At 39.6% G+C, this 16,471-nt stretch overlaps 1 protein-coding gene across 2 annotated transcripts in view; it reads right to left on the reverse strand.

The window, feature by feature from the left end:
• The window catches only part of LOC143135933 (uncharacterized), a 50,768-nt gene that overhangs the window by 1,827 nt on the left and 32,470 nt on the right, over positions 1-16,471 (reverse strand). The window contains exons 3-4 of one of the 2 annotated variants that reach the window (XM_076296301.1): positions 9,993-10,124; positions 2,309-4,930 (exon numbers count right to left, since the gene is read on the reverse strand). In XM_076296301.1, the coding sequence (XP_076152416.1) occupies positions 3,399-4,930; positions 9,993-10,124 (1,664 nt within the window). In that variant the 3' untranslated portion in view covers positions 2,309-3,398. Of the gene's footprint in view, positions 1-2,308; positions 4,931-9,992; positions 10,125-16,471 lie in introns of those variants that run through there. The other variant, XM_076296309.1, reaches the window with a different exon arrangement.

A 16,471-nucleotide genomic window follows, 5' to 3' on the forward strand; every position in this document is an offset into this window, starting at 1 on the left:
CCTTTTCTGGTTTGTTTTGGATGAACTAGAGTGGTGGACACCGACATTTTGAATTATTAGCGATTCATTTAAAAACAGTTTGACAGCCCTAATTATATTATAATAAATGTGCAGTAAGAAGAATTTAAGCATGGCTGCATGTGACATTTTTTAAAGATCAAATGGCATAGTCCTAACAGCTGTTTTGAGTTAAGGTTATGTTTAGCCTAATTGAACAACTTGATGATAGAGAAAACAAACAATTTTGTGGAATGATGCATCATCATAGGAAATTTGAAACAATGTGACTATAAAAACAGTCTCTGGTAGTTTATACGTTTATAAGTTATACGTTGATAATGACCTGCAGCCTGCTCAACACAGTTTTTAACCATTTTTTTTGTTGATATTTGATTTAGTTTTTATAGTATATTTAGTATTTAGTATTTTAGTATCATGTTTATCTTCTACTGTCTATTATTGTACAGTGGAGTTTTCTTATATGTATATTACTTTTTCTGCGGTAAGTGCATGTTGTGTGTGATGTCTGTATGCTACCGAGACCTTGAATTTCCCCTTGGGGATCAATAAAGTATCTCTAGTATCTCTGTCTATCTCTATCTCTTTAACCACCTGGAAGAGGCAAAGAATTTTGTATGACTACTATTTATTGATTTTTCATCAGCTTTTAATTGTATTCAACCCCATATTTTAGCAGACAGACTTTTAAAGACACACAACATCAACCCAGGGCTAATAGCTTGGTTAGTTGACTTTTTAACCTCCAGATCCCAAAGGGTAAAGGTTAACAGTGTTTTATCTGGCAATCTTTTATCTTCTACTGGCTCCACCCAAAAATGTGTCCTCTCCCCTCTTCTCTTTGTTTTATACACAAATGATGGAAGACAGGTTTTTAAGCTTGCAGATGACTGTCATTGTGTCTCTTCTCAATAACACCGTGATTGACCATGGACCAATAGTGAAGGATTTTAATGATTGGTGTAAGCGCTCCTTTTTAAACATAAATGGGGCAAAGACTAAGGAACTAATTATTGATTTTAGGAAGCAATGTCCTCCTCTTCCCCCCCACTATCATTGATGGTCAACCAATTGAGCTAGTACAAGAGTATAACTACCTTGGCATAACTATTGAAAGCAAGCAATTTTTTTATTCATATACTGATGCGGACTTATAATCGACTTATAATTATATGTCAAGAAGGGAGATCCAAGGTCTAACAGGAGCCAAGGAGCAGGACCGGAGCACTCAATGCTTTAACGTTTTTTTATTAGTGCAAACTGACTAACGTTTCGACGCCCATGCGTCTTCTTCAGAGTCAAACTCTCTGAAGAAGACGCATGGGCGTCGAAACGTTAGTCAGTTTGCACTAATAAAAAAACGTTAAAGCATTGAGTGCTCCGGTCCTGCTCCTTGGCTCCTGTTAGACCTTGGATCTCCCTTCTTGACTTCAACGTCCTGTTCCGCGAGCACCAACCAGGCTGAAGCGCAAGTGACCCCCTTCTATTATAATTATATGTATTGTTGTATTGTTATGTATTGTTGTATTGTTACGTATTGTTGTGTGTTACGTATTGTTGTATTGTTATGTATTGTTGTATTGTTACGTATTGTTGTGTGTTATGTATTGTTGTATTGTTACGTATTGTTGTATTGTTACGTATTGTTGTGTGTTACGTATTGTTGTATTGTTATGTATTGTTGTATTGTTACGTATTGTTGTATTGTTATGTATTGTTGTATTGTTACGTATTGTTGTATTGTTACGTATTGTTGTGTGTTACATATTGTTGTATTGTTATGTATTGTTGTATTGTTACGTATTGTTGTATTGTTACGTATTCTTGTGTGTTACGTATTGTTGTATTGTTGTATTGTTACGTATTGTTGTGTGTTATGTATTGTTGTGTTGTTATGTATTGTTGTATTGTTATGTATTGTTGTATTGTTATGTATTGTTGTATTGTTGTGTTGTTATGTATTGTTGTGTTGTTATGTATTGTTGTGTGTTATGTATTGTTGTGTTGTTATGTATTGTTGTGTTGTTATGTATTGTTGTGTGCCTTGTCCTTATGTCTGTCTTCTGGCTGTGCAATTAATTGGCCCTCGGGGACAATAAAGTTACCTTGATATTGACTTCAATCATGAGTTGTATAGGCTACACCTCCCATAAAAGTTGAAGTAAAGTTTTGAAGTAAAAAAAAAACAAAAATCCAAACAAAACAAAAAAAATCACAAATCATATTTTGGTGATTTAACATACTCACAATGAAACAAGATGAAGAAAATTAACCTTGATTGGCAGCAAATTTATTCAGAGAAACAATCAGACAATAATGTGGAACGTGTGGTAAACCTCACTCCCCGACCCCTCAAGAGTGGCCTGAGAGTTAGTAGCCTGGGTCTCCCACTCCGAGGCTCTGTTGTTCGCGGGTTCGAGTCTAGGCGTGTGCAGGGCTGAATCGCGCAGGTTCAACACAACGCTGGTTACATGTACTATCATATCATTTTCAGATGGTCAAAAAGCTTTTTCACACTGGTCACATTTACGAGGCTTCTCACGTGTGTACTAGCATGTGGCGTTTAAGACCTGAGATGTTATAAAAGGCTTTGCAACACTGATCACAAACATGATGCTTCTCTCCAGTGTGAGTTAGCAGATGGGTCCTAAGATTTGACATTTGTTTAAAGGATTTTCTACACTGGGCACATTGATGAGGCTTCTCTCCATTGAAAGTTCGCAGGTGGATATTAGATATGCCATTGGTCACATTTATTGGGTTTTCAAGTGTACATAATTACAAAATGAGGCACCAATATCCATTGTTATTCAATGTTTTTAATATCATTTGCATTGGCACCGATGCCATATTAGAACCTAGCCTGGAGATTCGAGACCCTGGTAATCTAGAAAGATTAAGGGTCTGGCCACGAACAATGTAATGGCCCAACTCGAGGGGCGGCAACAACCATGCATTTAAAAATCTCACTGCACGCAATTGGATAACACTAGACCATGTTTACTCTGAATGATTTCGGACTTCGACACAATCGGATAACACTACGACCAATGTGTACTGTCCTCCAACGTTGCAGCGCTGTTTTCATCAGTTTAGCTGGTTCCCCAGAATGTTAGGGTAAAAGTAACGTGCATCATTGCTCATTGCCAGAGTGTCTCGCAGAGACATTCCATTGTGCTCTCGCGAAAACTCTGAATTTCCAGGGTAATTAGAACCGGGATTAGAAACGCAATTCATGAGGTTTCTCTCCCGTATGTGTAAGCATATGGGATCTAAGAGTTGAAGCAAATAGAAAACAATTTCCACACGGGGCACATTTATGACCTGTCTCTTCGCATGTGGTGTTTAAGAGTTGTGGTCCATTCAAATGCTTTTCCACACTAGGCACATTTATGAGGCTTTTCTCCAGTGTGTGTTCGCATATGGCGCTTAAGAGTTGATGTTTGATAAAAACCTTTTCCACACTGGGCACATTGATGAGGCTTCTCTCCAGAGTGAGAAAGCATATGGGTCTTAAGACTTGACATGTGTGTAAATGCTTTTTCACACTGGGCACATTGATGAGGCTTCTCTCCAGTGTGAGTTACCATATGGCTTTTAAGAGTTGATATTTGATAAAAACCTTTTCCACACTGGGCACATATATGAGGCTTCTCTCCAGTGTGAGTAAGCATATGGATTTTAAGAGTTGATGTTTGACAAAAACCTTTTCCACACTGGGCACATTGATGAGCCTTCTCTCCAGTGTGAGTAAGCATATGGCGTTTAAGAGTTGACGTTTGATAAAAACCTTTTCCACACTGGGCACATTGATGAGGCTTCTCTCCAGTGTGTGTTCGCATATGGCGTTTAAGAGTTGATATTTGATAAAAACATTTTCCACATTGGGCACATTGATGAGCCTTCTCTCCAGTGTGAGTAAGCATATGGCTTTTAAGAGCTGATGGTCGATAAAAACCTTTTCCACACTGGGCACATTGATGAGCCTTCTCTCCAGTGTGTGTAAACATATGGGTCCTAAGACTTGACATTTCTGTAAATGCTTTTCCACATTGGGCACATTGATGAGGCTTCTCTCCAGTGTGAGTAAGCATATGGCTTTTAAGAGCTGATGTTTGATAAAAAGCCTTTCCACACTGGGCACATATATGAGCCCTCTCTCCAGTGTGAGTAATCATATGGATTTTAAGAGTTGACATTTGTGTAAATGCTTTTCCACACTGGGCACATTGATGAGGCTTCTCTCCAGTGTGAGTAAGCATATGGATTTTAAGAGTTGATGTTTGATAAAAACCTTTTCCACACTGGGCACATTGATGAGCCTTCTCTCCAGTGTGTGTTCGCATGTGGTTTTTAAGAGATGATGTTTCATAAAAACCTTTTCCACACTGGGCACATTGATGAGCCTTCTCTCCAGTGTGAATATGCATGTGACGGTTAAGCTTTGACATTTGTTTAAATGCTTTTCCACACTGGGCACATTGATGAGGCTTCTCTCCAGTGTGAGTAAGCATATGGATTTTAAGAGTTGTGGCCCTTTTAAATGCTTTTCCACACTGGGCACATTTATGAGGCTTTTCTCCAGTGTGAATAAGTATATGGTTTTTAAGAGATGACATTTGTGAAAAAGCTTTTCCACACTGGGCACATACAGGAGTCTTCTTTCCATTGTGAGTCAACATATGAGTTTTAAGACCTGAAATGTACCTAAACATCTTTCCACAGTGGTCACATTTAAAAAGTTCTTTGCCAGTGTTCTGACTAACGACACAAAAGTGCCTTTTCTGGTGTTTCTTGAGTTCTTTCAGGGCTGTGAAACTCTTCCTGCAGACTGCACAGTGGTACAGTCCTTCTAGGAGATGCAGGTTGAGTTCATCATTCTGTTGTGTTCCGTGTGGATATTCTGATGCACCTGTAAGAGTTACCATAGAGACTTAGAATTAGAATGAGGCATAAGCACTTAAGGCAAAGATCTTAGATTACTAACAAGATAGAGCAACGCAATTTGTTTCTATGGGAGCAAAACGGCACAATTGTTTTCACAGTCGGCGACTAAATTTCCAAAGTCAGACAGAAATCATGTGAGTTGTACTGGAATCGTGGCGCGCTCCCGTCAACTAGATCGTTAAGTGTAAGGTGCCAATCTTAGGGACTGTACGATATTTAGGGGGGGGGGGGGCCGGTCGCCAGACGATCGGGTTAAAAATGTTCTGCCTGGCCCTCCCCCCTGGTCAATTTTTTTTTCTCCAGGGGCCTCCCCCCGGCTCAAAAAAATTGTCCTAGGCCCTCCCCCCTACGTGAATCAAATAAAACTGGTCGAAAAATGATGTTTACAAGGTTAAAACGGCCAGCAAATGTCATAAGCACACACACACACGGGGCTACAAACCAGTGTTGCGCGGGTTTGGTCACAAGCGGCCCGCGGTCGCCCAATATTTTAATCAACCCGACCGCAACTTGGACCGCGAATATTAATTAGGACAAAATTATACCCGACCCGCGATCCGACCCGCTTATTTACAAAATGTGTGCTTTTGGTTATAGCCTGCATGCAGTAGTCCATTTCTGTAAAACAAACTAATTTATTTGCGAAACTTTATGCACTACACGCAGGCATGCAGGACATAATGTTAGCGCAGGAGAGAGAATGAGAATAAGAGCGCAAGCACGCACGCAACCACCAAGGATTAGAACACTAGGATAAGATTTGGCCATGGATATACTTCTTTCGAAAATAGAAATGGGGAGGCAAGGTAGACAAGAGAGATACATTGCTGGTCAAAACGTTAGCGTAAGAACTGGTTTAAAATCCTGAATGAAGCACAAAGCTTTACTAAAGCACATCCACTGTTTAAAGTCACAAACACAACGAACTAAGGTAACTTTTATGCATGCGCGAACCCATACATACCGGTAGATATGGCTGTGTAGTCTGTGCCATAAGATTTATTCCTTCAGGCTGCCCGTTTCGGCTGTCATACTTTTAAATGGCTTCGCAAGAAGTAGGCCTACATAGACCATAACTTGTACTACTGTCATCTTCTTTAAGAAATGTTCCCAATATTTCCCATAGCCTATATCGCTTTTCCTTAAGGGGTGTCTTTATTATTTTAACTCGCGTCTTCAGCTTCTTTACTGTTGACTTACTGTATTGATGCTTTACTGTATTGATGCTAGCCTTCTCGTGATATTTTAAGTAGGCCTATTTGTAGAAAATATATATTTAATTAATTTTAACTGACCCGCCCGCAAATGACCCGAATATCATTAAAATATTTGGTTTATGACTCATAACCGCGGGTGACCTGCAAGCTTACAAGGGGAGTTGTGGGAGATTCAGGTAGGATTGCGACTTTTTGGACTCGCCCACTCTGTCAAAGAGACGTGAATCATGTTTTGGCCTACAAACCTTTTAAAATATCGAAAACGGATCATTGATCAGGGGAAAAAAATATCATGGATAAGGAAAAAATAATTTTCCTCGGCCCTCCCCCCAGGCCAAAAAAATTCTCCTGGGCCTTCCCCTAAGGCTTAAAAAATGCTCTTAGGCCCTCCCCCCCCTGACGACCGGCCCTCCCCCCCGGTAAATATCGTACAGTCCCTTAGCAGTTCTAAGTCAGTCAGAGTCAGTCCTTTTCTAGTTTTGCCGTTACGACAATATCAAACATGTTTGATATTATCACAAGTCTCTCTAGTCATGGCTCATGCAAATAGTGACCTCTCTCCAACACCAAACAGGAATTGGGCAAAGTAGGCGACAGTTGTAGCCTATATGATTATTTGTTATTTTTATAATATTTGTCATTTCTTATACATATTTAGTCGGCTCTTCCATGTGACAGAACAACTATCTGTTAGGGATAAAACAATGCTGCAGAAACACGAAAATACGACTTTGAGTCTATCATTTCAGTTCCTGTTCATCTTTAAAGGAATCTAGCAGTCTTGTAAATAGTGGCCCTGCAAGATCCCTAGTCATTGAAAAATCATAGTCCATGACTTAAAACTCTACTACTTGTCTTTAGATGTGTAGATAGACTACTGAGACAGTAGTCTTTCAAAAATCTTTTCCAAATCTTTGCAAATCTTTTCAAAGTCTGTCAGTGTAAGGAGTCTCACAAAGCAAAATCCATAAGGAAAAATCCCAAATTCTTTTACTGCCTATGGCAAAATAACAGTTTAGTAACGCAGGCTGCTTGCAGGAAAGTAAAAGTAATGTAATTACTGTTTTTTCCAATTGTAATCCCTTACTTTACTAGTTATTTGAAAAAAGTAATTGGATTACAGTAAAGCGTTACTTCTAACGTGTTACTGCCCATTACTGATTATAAGTAATGAAATTCCTCGTACTCAGCTCAACTATAAAGAATAAATTAAAAGTTGTAATTAAAAAAGTATATAGTGTGCGTGTGTGTTTGGTGATGAAATGGTGTGTGTGTGTCCGTGCGTGTCTGTGTCTGGACACGGCTCCAGACTGCGACCAAATGGTTGCATTTTGCGACGCAAAAATTGGGTGCCAATGAATCTGGAATCTGTGGCAGGCCATGTGATGTGACGTGCGTTGTTCACGTTTTTACTGAGAGGGAGGGGGAGAGGTTAGGAGAGATAGCGACACAAAACTGCGAAGTAAGCGTTGCCGCTTAAAAAAATGATGACGGTGAAATACTTGATATTTGCGATATACCACTTTAATGTATCTCACATACAGCAAACTGTAATGTATCAAGTATATTCGGTATATCGCCCAGCCCTATGTGCCTCCCAACACCAATCAAGCGCACCTTCCCTCCTCCGTTATTTTCATAACCACCAGCTGCCACTAGTACAATGTATGTATTTATATTTATATTTACATGTTAATGAGTTGGAAGAATTGTAATTTTTTGTTTGCTTGTTTTGTTTTTCTTTGATTTGTTGCCACCCCCATCTATGGTAGCTGTCCTGTGTAAATGTAATTAATTGGTTATGTTAATTGTTAATACATTACTTAATGCTAGGGGTGGGCGATATAGACAAAAAATAATATCTCGATATTTTTTGTGATTTTGACGATAACGGTAATTAGTCGATATCCTTTAAAAAAATGTTTTGTTAAAGTCTGAGTTACTTTACCGCTAATTATTTATGAATAGCATCATTACAATAATAATCAATAACCTAACCTGTGACTTTTTAACCAAATCAACCAATGCATTGTCACTCTATGACACATTTCCAATTCTGCCCCCACATGGTCTAGCCAGCTACGTTAGAGAAGATGAATAGGCCTAACAGTTTCCCAAGAGAAAGTCTGAGGCTGAAGTTCCTTTCAAACCTTTACATAGGATTCACTGTAAAACTAAGCAGACCAACAGAGTACATATCAGTTATTTCCTTCTATGTTTTGTTTAAGAGCACTAGCCTTCCAAGAGGCTAGCATTCCAAGTTACAGAATAGAAACGAATGCGTTAGCTTATGGCTAATGTATATGAGAAATCCCATAGAGATGCTAATGGTTAGCATAATCGGTAAACGTAGATATTTACAGCGAACTTCAGTCCATTTACAAAAGAGTTACTTTAGAATAATTCTTTGTTTACAACTGACTATTAAAATACTCAAAGGCTAATGTTTTCTCTCCATGTAATACCGTGTAGGAAAAAACGTGACTGTCTCATCAATGCTACTTGAACAGATACTTGACAAAAGTAGCCACATAAAATCCCAAGTAGGCTACTCTCGCTGCACAAAATAAACATTAGGTGTGCGTGGGACAACGTTGTGACCCACTAGTGATCACGTGACACTTGCTCTGCTGCAGCCAGGGGCTTCTCCCCATACACTTCCTGGGAATGTATGAGTCTTCAATGCGTGATTTCGAGTGTTTTTTCCCCATAGGTAATTTAAATACTCGATAATGTCAAATTGCACATCGTTAAAACAACAATCACGATATTATCGCAGACGATATATATCGCCCACCCCTACTTAATGCATGTTAATGTCTCATTGTTTCTCAGAATATCACCAAAAGATGACTTCTATTCTGTTCAAATCAATCAAGTGCACCTTCCTTCTTCCGTTATTTTTATAACCACCAACCTCCATTGGTGCATGTTAGCCAACAGTAAATGCAAATTTGTTTTTCTAAGTTTATTAGCATAGGCTACCAGTTTTGACTGATGTTGTTCAGACACCGGTCTACCTCAAAACAGAGGTAAAAAGTAGTCTATTTTTCAGCCTCTCCTATGACAAAAACTCGAAATCCAAATTTGCCAACAGGTTTGTTTTTGAATTGAGGCTGTCACCATTTAATGGCAACTCCACGCAAAACTTTCATATCCACAACGTCAAATAAATACCATGGCACTGTGTTGGCTTTATGGATGTGACCGTTTTGCGCAGGTTTGTCTTTATATTTTTTCATATGTGAGAAATATTTCTCACATGCAAGTGGAACCGAACAGGGTTAACACAGCAATAGGCTACTAACTCGTTGCAGTGTGCGATATAGAATCAGAATATAGAGCGATATAGAATACAGATATCAGAATCAGTCTTCGGATGGAAACTTTCCCATTTCAGCCTTGTGTTCGCGCTCGCAAGCTGTGTTCGCTGATGTTTCCTTTTTGACATGTTCCTTATCTAGCCTACAGCAAGCGCACACATCAACAATAACAATTAAAGTGTTCTCGTTGACTGAAATGTAGGGATTTTGTTTGATATTGACATGGCAACGAACAATATTGAGCAGCTCATCAAGTGAGGTGGAAAGTTATATAGGCTAAATTACTCAGATTTATTACATTTTGAAAATGAACGAACTAAAATAGAATACATTTGAATGAAATACTCATTAATTAATTTCAAGATCAGAGGGATCAAAGAGCCGCATGCGGCTCCGGAGCCGCAGGTTGCTAACCCCTGATGTAGACGTAGCCTTAGGGAGAATGTGTGTGTGTGTGTGTGTGTGTGTGTGTGTGTGTGTATCTTACTGGTCTCGATCTGATGTGCACCTCCATTGGTCTGCGTCTGCATGTCCTCCTCCTTCGCTCGCTGTCCTTGTGTTCTACAGCAGTCCACCAGCACCACTGATACCCTCTTCATCTGGGCCAGAGACACGGGGTCTGTAGGGAACAGTGTTGTCACGATACCAAAATTATGACTTCAATACGATACCTGCCATAAATATCACGATGCTCGATACTGAAACGATACTACGGCGAATTCCTAAGATATCTGGAAAAGAAAGGACTCATACCTCCTCCAAGTGTATTGAGTCATTTGTGTTGAATTCGGTGCACTTTTGTAGTGTGCAGGTCAATTCTGGGTTCTAAACTTCTAAACTTCCTACATAATTATTATTTTTTATAGTCAGTAAAATAGTAGGCCTACTTTGTGTGATTAAGTCCTTGTTATAGTTAATTTGTTGTGTTGTGTTTTGGCAATAAAGTAGCTTTAAATAGCCAAACTAGGTTAGATCAAGGTCAGTGTTGAAATTACTGCATGCAAATCACTGAATGCTATGCAGAGGGGCCTAATCTTTAGGCCATCTGATGTACAGTATAGGCTACCCTAGGCCTTCCCGTGTTCATGGGATTTCTTTGACAGTTGCAAAGGGAAAAATGTGAGGATAGTCTTGTACAGTGTACAAGTACGACGTTCCAACCACTCAGGTCTTCGTCAGATAGGCTTACACCATTACCTGTTGCAATATATCTGTGTGCATTACATTACGTCTATTTCTTTGATAACATGATTTGCTACGTAACAATAAGCCGCTATTATTATTAGGACTCAACACGCTTTGATGGTAATATGCTGTGGGCTTTAATTAGCGCATTTCGGGTAGTCTATCCTACATCTGGGCAATAATTATTGAACAAATTGCAGTCTACATGCCATGACAAATATTACCAGTAGTACTGACCGAACATGAAATAGATTGTTTGGTAGGGTTGGTAATGTTATTCTGCCGTGAACATTGCGCTTTCATCACGTTAGCACCCTATGATTACAGCTCGTTATGTCTCGTCAAAATTCATTGATGAAGGAAGGTTCGCTTTATCCCAGAGAACCATACTCGTTCCACTTTCACAAAACAGAAGAGAAGAACTTGGCACTAACCATGTAGTTGTGTTTTCTATAGGGCTGTAACGATACACCAACCTCACGATTCGGTTTGTATCACGATTTTTGATCCACGGTTCGATACGAATCTCGATTTTTCTTTTTTTTTTTGGGGGGGGGGGGGGCTAGACATTTTATTAAATAACATTTTAATAGCCTCCCTTAGAACACCAGAGGATTACAATATAATATATCTATTATTTTATATCCTGATATAAAAATATTTTTCTGAATGACTGATATTTATGACAGCACACTTTATGCAGATTAGCCTATAGCCTAGGCCTACTATTTTTTATTACAACTCTACCTCTTTAATTCAGCTTGTCTGGTTGAAGCCTGGAAATATTGTAAACAAAGTAGCATATAGCTTAGCCTATCATAGTCTACTGATTGGACTGTTCAGTTTCCCCATGTGTATTTAAGTTTCAAGGTAATACTTGTTCTCCTTGGGACAGGCCCTTTTGGAAACGTTGGTATTGAGATGATCAGTCAACTTCAATGCAAGAGTTTTAAACAAATATGTGCAGCATGCTAATGATGCTAAGCGGATTTATTGTAATTTAGCTAGTCGTCTATGCGTCCTTGCTTTCACGATTGTGAATGTTTTATTTAAGTCGCGCGTGTTCATTGAGCAGGAGAGGGAGGGAGAGTGAGAGGGAGGGAGCGCGAGAGAGAGCGGGGCAAGGAGAGGGGGTTTACTTCTATACTGTTTGGTAAAGTTGTACACATAGTCTACAATGAAAGCAAGGAGAGGTATGAAATTATTATTTATTTATTTATTTGTTTTTGGACAACGTAGGCTACCGATAAGTAAAGCGGGAGTTGTGGGTTACTTTTGCAGCCGCATAAGCTGCAAAGCACTGTGAAACACTAGAAAGGGTGTGTCGCGATTCTGCCTTTTCACACCACGACACAGTATCGTGGATATGAATGTCGCGATTTCGGTTTCGAATCGTAAATCGTTACAGCCCTTGTTTTCTATAGCATATTCGTTAACCTGTCGTTCTTTGAACTCTTTAAAAATGTTGGGATATGTCTGCGAGGTGTTTAGCCAAGTTCCATGCGTAGCATACTGCTTTTAAATGACTTTGAAACATATTTTACAAACGGGCCTCTGTGTACCTGATGGCTTGCCTTCACTATTTGCGATGTATCCGAAATAGTTCCAGATTTCACATCACCTTTTGTTTTATCCACAAGGCCGAGGACGGTCGGCAAAGAACTATGTTGACGTTGCTGCGCACTCACTCACTTAGAGCTGCCTGCTTGACACGCCCACTTGCCTAGATGCGTGCAAGGAGCAGTGAGAGCAGCAGTTCACACAGACCGTTATTATTTTAATAAAGTATCGATTCTAAAAACGTCGGAAATCGTATCGTTTTTTGCGTGAAGGCATCGTGATACCTTTTTAGTATCGATACACCGTGCAACACTAGTAGGGAACAGGTCGGTTTAGGAGCTGCTGACTCCAGTGCAGCAAAGACTGTGTTCAATTGTGACGGCATCAACACATTTTAGCCTATGGGCTCTTACAGAGACAACGCGAGCAACGCGAGCAAGCAACGTTAGCGACGCGAGCGACGTGCTCCCTTTCATAGTTTACACGGTGGACGCAAGCAACGCGGCCGATAAGTGAAATGCTATACGTCGCTCACGCAACAGGGGGTAGCAGTCACTGGTGACTGACATTCTGAGTGATATTCAAGCTGTCTGTAAAAGTTACATCCCAAGAGGCTCTTTTGGAGAGCCACGGATCATATTTAATTTAGAATTCTCAAAAAGACTCCAGTATGACGGAGACACGTATAAAAAGTAATATCTAGCTTTGTTGGGTGACAAACTATAGACGGGAGGTGAGTGTGATTCGCTGTGCTAGATTGACTGCATGTTACAAGGACACTGGGTCATGTCATGTAAGGAACATGGTACTGTAAATAAACGGAAACATAGCCTACATTGCAGAGCCACTTAAAACTTTATTAATATATGGTGAATAAATGTACACTAACACATGTGCACAGCCCCATGGTTTTCTGACGTGACGATGCTAGCACGTTAGCAGCGGTTAGCTAACTATACTAACGCAAGTTATCTACAAGTCTGAAGTCTCCTCCAAGTGACAATCATGCTATACACAATGAATAGCATGTAACCTACAATGTGGAGCTCCATAGACCGTAAAATAAAGAGAAGCTTGTATAATTTTTCCTCTTCTCTGGCCATTGTATTCAAACCTTCTTCTGTAAATATAACATATACTTGACATAATGTACAATACTCGCAGTGTCGCCCCCACCGACAACGCATAGTATTGCATGCGTCAGTGCGTCGCGTATCAAAAACTGGGATGACACATTTTGCTACGCATCGACGCATAATGGCGGCCGAAGCGTAGCGATGCGTAGCCTTGCGGGCGCGTATGCGTAGCGATGCGTTGACTGTAAGAGCCCTATGGCCTTAGGGAGAGAGAGAGTGTGTGTGTGTGTGTCAGTTCAGTTCAGGACTCCAGTGGGTTTTCTAACTTTTTCTATCATTCCCCACTTTGGAGGTGAGGAACCCACCTGACCCCATCAACCTGGCAAAATGGTAGTAAATCCATTCCAATGGATCCAACGGTAGACTACTACATATCTGCAAACTGACAACTAGGGGTGGGCGATATATATCGTCTGTGATAATATCGTGATTGTTGTTTTAACGATGTGCAAATTGACATTATTGAGTATTTAAATTACTTATGGGGAAAAAACACTCGAAATCACGCACTGAAGACTCATACATTCCCAGGAGGTAGGCTATGCGGGAGAAGTGCAGCAGAGCAAGTGTCATGTGATCACTAGTGGGTCACAACGTTGTCCCACGCAGCCTAATGTTTATTTTGTGCAGCGAGAGTAGCCTACTTGGGATTTTATGCGGCTACTTCTGTTCAAGTAGCATTGATGAGACAGTCAAGTTTTTTCATACACGGTATTATATGGAGATAAAACATTAGCCTTTGAGTATTTTAATCGTCAGTTGTAAACAAATAACTATTCTCATGTAACTCTTTTGTAAATGGACTGAGGTTCACTCTAAATATCTAAATTTACCGATTATGCTAACCGTTAGCATCTCTATGGGATTTCTCATATACATTAGCCATAAGCTAACGCATTAGTTTCTATTCTGTAATTTGGAATGGTAGCCTACGTGATTGCTCTAAAACAACACATAAATAACTGAGATGTAAGCTACTCAGCTACTAAGGAAATGTGTCATAGAGTGACAATGCATTGGTTGATTTGGTTAAAAAGTCACAGGTTAGGTTTAGGGATGTCCGATATTGGCTTTTTTGCCGATATCCGATATGCCGATATTGTCCAACTCTCAAATTTCGATTCCGATATCAGCCGATACCGATGTCGATATGTGGGTTATTTTTCCTCAAAACTAATTTAGGTAACATCACATATCTCCTGTTGTTGAATTAACACAACATGCTTAATGTTATTGTGATGCCCCACTGGATGCATTCTTGAATGCAACAAGGCTTTCCAAATGTTAACATTGTCTGTTCAAAATAAGAAAAATACTTCAACTTAATTTAGGGAAAAAGTGCCATGTTTATTTTTTTTTTTAAATTGTCTCAAACAACAGTTTGGATTACACTCTCCCTGAGATAATCTTGACAATGCCCACAACAAATAGGGCAAATTTGACTTATTCACAAATGATAAAACATTGTACCTGAACAACTATGTGCAACATAGCAGAATGTAAAGCCAACTAAAATAACAGGCATAGTGTATGACAGGCTACCCTTTTTCTGTGTTAAATGAGCCTGCATTTGTAGGATGCTTTCTTTAACTAAAACTCAATCACCTTAATTGAATGAATGCACAAATATGAGTCAATTACAATGTGGCAACTATACTGCACAATTTTGAAAACATTTGTTTGAGCTACAAAAAATACTTCAGGCTTGAGGTGAAGTACAAAAAATGAAACATTTAAGGTGTACAAATCTAAGCAGCCTGTGTCCCTAGCCCATTACTTGGGCTAATGCAATCATTTAAATTATAAACTGGGCTCAATCAGCACTGCTCTACATGAGCAACAACAAAGAGATGCAACATTAAGGTAGTGTGCAATAAGAACAAGGAAGGCACAAAGTTTCAATCCAGACCTTCCAGAGTAGTAAACAAAGTCCTCCTTTAGTATTAGTCCAATGAACGGGGCTAAAAGACTGACTGGCCTTCATAACGGGCCATACCCACAATCAGGCTTAGAATTTCACCATTTTAGGGGCAAGGCCACTTGGCCTTCAGTTGGGCATATTTGGTAGGGGGCACAAAGGCCACATGTCAGGGCACCAAGGCCAAAGTTAACTATACAGTAGTAGGCTATAAACATGATCAAAGTTGTATTCACTGCAGTAGACCTGCATCACTGTATGAAACATTACAAAAACATAAAACATGACATATTACATATAACTGTAAATCATCTGATCATCTAATATTTTCAGATATCTAGGCTATATTTAACATTTATTTTATATTTGACCTGTTATGAAATCATGTATTAAACAATTTAAGCACAGCTCAGCTTTAAGAAACTCAAATAGCCTAGATGCATGCTTAGCATTTTGTGATCGTGAAGGCTACTTTCAAAAACTCTTATAGTCAGCTGTACTCTGATTTACCGATATCTAGGCGACATTTGTAATATTTGTTTTGTATTTGGCCCGTTATGAAATAATGTGGAACAATTTAAACACAGTGTAAAACTTAAATCCCAAATTTGGAGACATCCATGTATGTTGAAATTTACTGCAAATTCAAAACGGGATTAGTCTGGAACGGCTAACTGTACAGGGGACTGCTTTACACCTTTCTGTTCGGTAAGGTCTGCTGTTTATTCTGATATATGGTTTGTCATATGTTAAACGAAGGGTTCTGAAGTATTCCACCGAGATTAATGGGTAGGGAGATGGACGCAAAACCTTCGGTAGAATTTATGATTAAATTGAATGATATTATTTACTTTTCTCGCGAACCGTTCACCACAGCAATTAGCGGCTAACATCGTTTAAAAGCTGAGAAAAAGCTCTTTCGTGTGATACTTGTGATGTCTGTGAGATGAGTAGGATGGGTTAATTTGGACGCACTTTCTTTCTTGCGCTGTCACTTTCTCTACTGCGTAATTTGGCCATAGGCCATAGGCTAAATCGCTATTAGTAGGACGCAAAGCAGAATATTTAGAGAAGGGGGCACCAAGGCCACCGTGGCCTGTAAACCTCTGATTTTCAAAGGGGCGTCACGGCCAACGCAAGGGGCTACTACGGCCCAGCTACGGCCAC

Source organism: Alosa pseudoharengus, unplaced genomic scaffold (genome assembly GCF_046254945.1).
Source record: "Alosa pseudoharengus isolate Yale_2024_CS ecotype anadromous, Long Island Sound unplaced genomic scaffold, YU_APseudo_1.1 YU_APseudo_1.1_scf_1, whole genome shotgun sequence".
NCBI lineage: Eukaryota > Metazoa > Chordata > Actinopteri > Clupeiformes > Clupeidae > Alosa > Alosa pseudoharengus.